The sequence below is a fragment of the Phalaenopsis equestris genome, unplaced genomic scaffold (genome assembly GCF_001263595.1).
Source record: "Phalaenopsis equestris unplaced genomic scaffold, ASM126359v1 Scaffold000752, whole genome shotgun sequence".
In the NCBI taxonomy this organism is placed as follows: domain Eukaryota; kingdom Viridiplantae; phylum Streptophyta; class Magnoliopsida; order Asparagales; family Orchidaceae; genus Phalaenopsis; species Phalaenopsis equestris.
The window spans coordinates 29,081-32,785 of NW_018165192.1; the positions used below are offsets into that span (position 1 = coordinate 29,081).

A 3,705-nucleotide genomic window follows, 5' to 3' on the forward strand; every position below is an offset into this window, starting at 1 on the left:
GCTTTACACTTGGGGAGAATCTGAAACAAATATATTCGTGAAAGGGTTGGAGTAGCTCTGACAGATAAGATTAGAGAGAGTCGCCTTAAATAGTTTTGTCACATTAAATGTTGACCAGCTGATGACACAGTTAAGGCAGTATATGTTTTCAATTTGATTTTTGTTAATAAAGGTAGAGGTAAACCTAAAAAGACTTGAGCATGTTGTATAAAAATGAACTTAATTTATCAGAATCAAATGAAAATGACACTCAATAGGACGCAATGGAGAAGAACATTGAATTATTTAATTAATGGCCAACTTATTCCTGCAGGTATGCGATGAGATGGAAGACATGATGGAAGATGGAGGGAACATTGTGGATTATCACGGCTGTGATTTCTTTCCCGAGCATTGGTTTGATCGTGTCGTCGTCCTGCAGACTGATAATTCTGTCCTACATGATAGGCTATCTAGCAGGTAAATTAAACTTCAATTTGCTGCAAATCTACCATTAATTCTAATCATTTTGGAGCTTTTTTGTATTCTCATACATGAACATAAAATCATCAGTTTCTAAAAAAATATTTATTTTTAAAAGCTTTACTCAATAACATACCTGCATCTTTTAGGGTGCATTTGCATCCACTCCTCACAATTTTTATCTATTACATAAACATTCATTGTTTACATGCATCACTCGAATATTTCATATTACTTCAAAAATGTCATCATCCGGGGGTTTATGATATCAAGCTCTTATAAGTGTAAATATCAAACTTTAGCTGTTTGATATGTAATTCATAAGAATTGTGTGGCATATATGTAAATTTCGCCTTTTTTTTGCTCGTGTAAAATTACGAGTGACGGTAAAATGACGCAGGGGATACATGGGAGTGAAGCTGACAAACAACATAGAATGTGAGATATTTCAGGTGCTATTGGAGGAGGCGAGATCAAGCTATGCTGAAGATATTGTCATCCCCTTACACAGCAACTGCGTTGAAGACATGAGCAGCAATGTGGCCATGCTAACAGACTGGATCAATAACTGGGGGCAATCATGAAACCAATTTTGGTTTGGAAAGTCTATAATTGCTAGGTTTTGTTTTTGATTCATCATATATTGTGTATTAATTAATGACTGTAACCCTAATTAACTGATTCTGTTATGTCACTTAGTGTGGATGAGAAAGATTGCATTTATCTCTCAAAATGTTATTCTGAGCTGACCTGTTTAAATAGTCGAGACAATCAAATCAAAGGTTTAGGTTTTGCTTAGTCGTATATGATTTGGCTTCACTATTACATGCTAAAAATTAATGCTATTATCACCTTAACATAACAATATATTTGATTATAAGTATAGCTCGTTTGAATGATAAATCCTACCAGATAAAAGTTTTATGAGTGTGATTAAAAAAATATAAATTTCTTCTTAAAAAGTTTTAAATTATTAAATATGCATAACTAAAAAGATAAATAAAACTAGTTCTCGAATAGATTCCATTCTAAATTATTTTATTATTTATTTTTTAAAAAAATGGGATCATTTATCCTTATTTAGAAGGAAAATTTATATACTTACCACAAATTTTATGTATTTACATAATTAATACCCAAATTTATATTTTTACATATTTAATACAAAATAAATTTTTTTTATATTTATAAGACTTGTTTGATAAACTTATGAATGAAGACGCATATCCCACTTTAGAAGGTATTGATATTGTGTTTTTTTTTTCCCTAATGTACAATGATTTAAGTGGTATGAATGTAAGGTAGATGTTTAGAAATATAATTGTTTGGTATGTACGTAAATGCCTCATTTTTAATGGGGGGCAAGGGCATAATTTTGTATTATAATTGTTTGGTATGTACGTAAATGCCTCATTTTTTTATGAGGGGCAAGGGCATAAATTTGTATTTTAAATACAAATCTAAAATAGTCTAAAAAATAAAAGAGTCGTCTTAGATGGCTTGGTCACATTAAACGTCGGTCATCTGATGATCCGATTAGGAGAGTGGATGTTTTAGATTCGACCTATGTTAAAAAGGGCAGAGGTAGACCTAGGAAGGCTTATTGTATAAAAAATGATCTTAGTTTATTAGAACTAGATGAAAATATGACAGTAAATAAGACACAATCGAGAAAAAGGATTCATGCAGCTGACCCCACGTATTGTGGGATTAAGGCTTTGTTGTTGTATTTCCGTCTCAAAATAAAGTAACATTCAGGTGAGTTGTGTTAAATACTTCTGAAATTTACAAAGAGAACTTAGACAAAAGGAAGCTGAAAGCAAACAAAAATAAATAAATAAATGAATTTAAATTACCCAAAAATATATATATATATAAAACAAATGAAACAGGCCAAAAAATAGAGGCCATGCTTCTTTTAAGAAGAGAAAACTATGTAAGAGGGGGGTGGTGGCTATAAGAAAAATATATACACTGTAATATACATGATTGTGAAGTGTGAGATTCAAGCGAGGATGAAAGCAGTCTGTTGCATGAATACTCACTCTCTCAATAGCCCACAGGCCTCTGGAGCTCACCGGTTCTACAAAGTGGCCCACAGGCCTCTGGAGCTCACCGGTTCTACAAAGAAGGGTTCTGCAATAAAAAGTAGGAGCCTTTTGGAAGAAATTGCAAATAAGTTTAATGTTTGTGTCCAAAATGCCACCAACTTTTCTTCCTCTTGGTTTCAGGAACAGGTAGCTCTGAGATGAAATAAATATATATAAACAATAGGAAATATTTAAGAGGCAATTCATTTCTCCAAATAAGATAATATGGAAGATAAAAGATAAATAATAGTGTTGAAAGTTACCTCCTTCAGGATAAATGGAGTTGTAGTGCACCTCAGCCCAAAAACTCAAGAAAATAACTGTTTGGAAGAGGAATTACTTTTAGCATTTTAAGGGAAAAATTCAAGCAGAACATGAAGGAGAATAAATGTGAGTAAGAAAATGAAGGTATTTACATATCTAACACATAAGCTTTGCTTTTTTACATTTGTACCACCCAAATCTTTCATATCATATAAAAATTATCACCATTATAACTTTTAAAAAGTGAAGCTGGTATATATATGTAAAAAATGAAATTAAGGTGTTGGATATGTCAATACATGGGAATTAAATAGGATTTAGGAGCATGGACAAAGATCAATCAATAACATGATGCTGGCATGGGCTAGAGACAAGTTCATGTTTTTTCGGAGGTATATAGGTTTCTGGTCTAGTTTTTGCATGCATGTAAGGCCAATTTAGTTAATTTTAGGATGTTAAAACATGTCTATTTCATCGTTTGATGTCAAATAGCTATTTATTACGGTGGTCCACTAAGACTGATTTGTAAATAAGCATTTTACTCCATCCCAAGTGTATATATGTCCATTTATTGTTTGTGCACTGATTAACCTTGTTTGGGTCATTGTATCAAATGACTCGTGTAAAACTACCAGTTAATGATTATTGAAGGAGGATGGAAGAACAGAACAAGAGAGCTCAACAAAGTTAAAGTCATCTGCGAAATGAATAATCGAAAAATAACTCTGCAAAAATAGATTATGTTGCAAGATGTAATCACATAGGGCAAGGTTAAAGCCATGCAACTGTTTGCATATTAACTTGAATATATGCCGCATAATCATACAGAAACCAAATGTTCAGCTGATTTTTCAGTCCTGATGCTACAGGCTAACATTGCTAATTAGTT

General features: G+C 32.3%; 2 protein-coding genes across 2 annotated transcripts in view; one reads left to right on the top strand and one right to left on the bottom strand.

The window, feature by feature from the left end:
- Window positions 1-313: 313 nt before the first annotated feature.
- LOC110030684 (adenylate kinase isoenzyme 6 homolog) lies at window positions 314-1,223 on the top strand (the record flags this gene model as incomplete). Its single annotated transcript, XM_020733528.1, is given in 2 exon segments — window positions 314-459; window positions 863-1,223. Coding segments are annotated over 2 exon segments (330 nt in total), but the record flags the coding sequence as incomplete, so codon positions are not given.
- A 1,341-nt stretch (window positions 1,224-2,564) lies between these two features.
- The window catches only part of LOC110030687, a gene marked incomplete in the record, with an annotated part of 14,677 nt that continues 13,536 nt past the window's right edge, over window positions 2,565-3,705 (bottom strand). Inside the window, 2 exon segments of the mRNA XM_020733531.1 lie at window positions 2,565-2,705; window positions 2,816-2,872. Coding sequence (XP_020589190.1) covers window positions 2,644-2,705; window positions 2,816-2,872 — 119 coding nt within the window.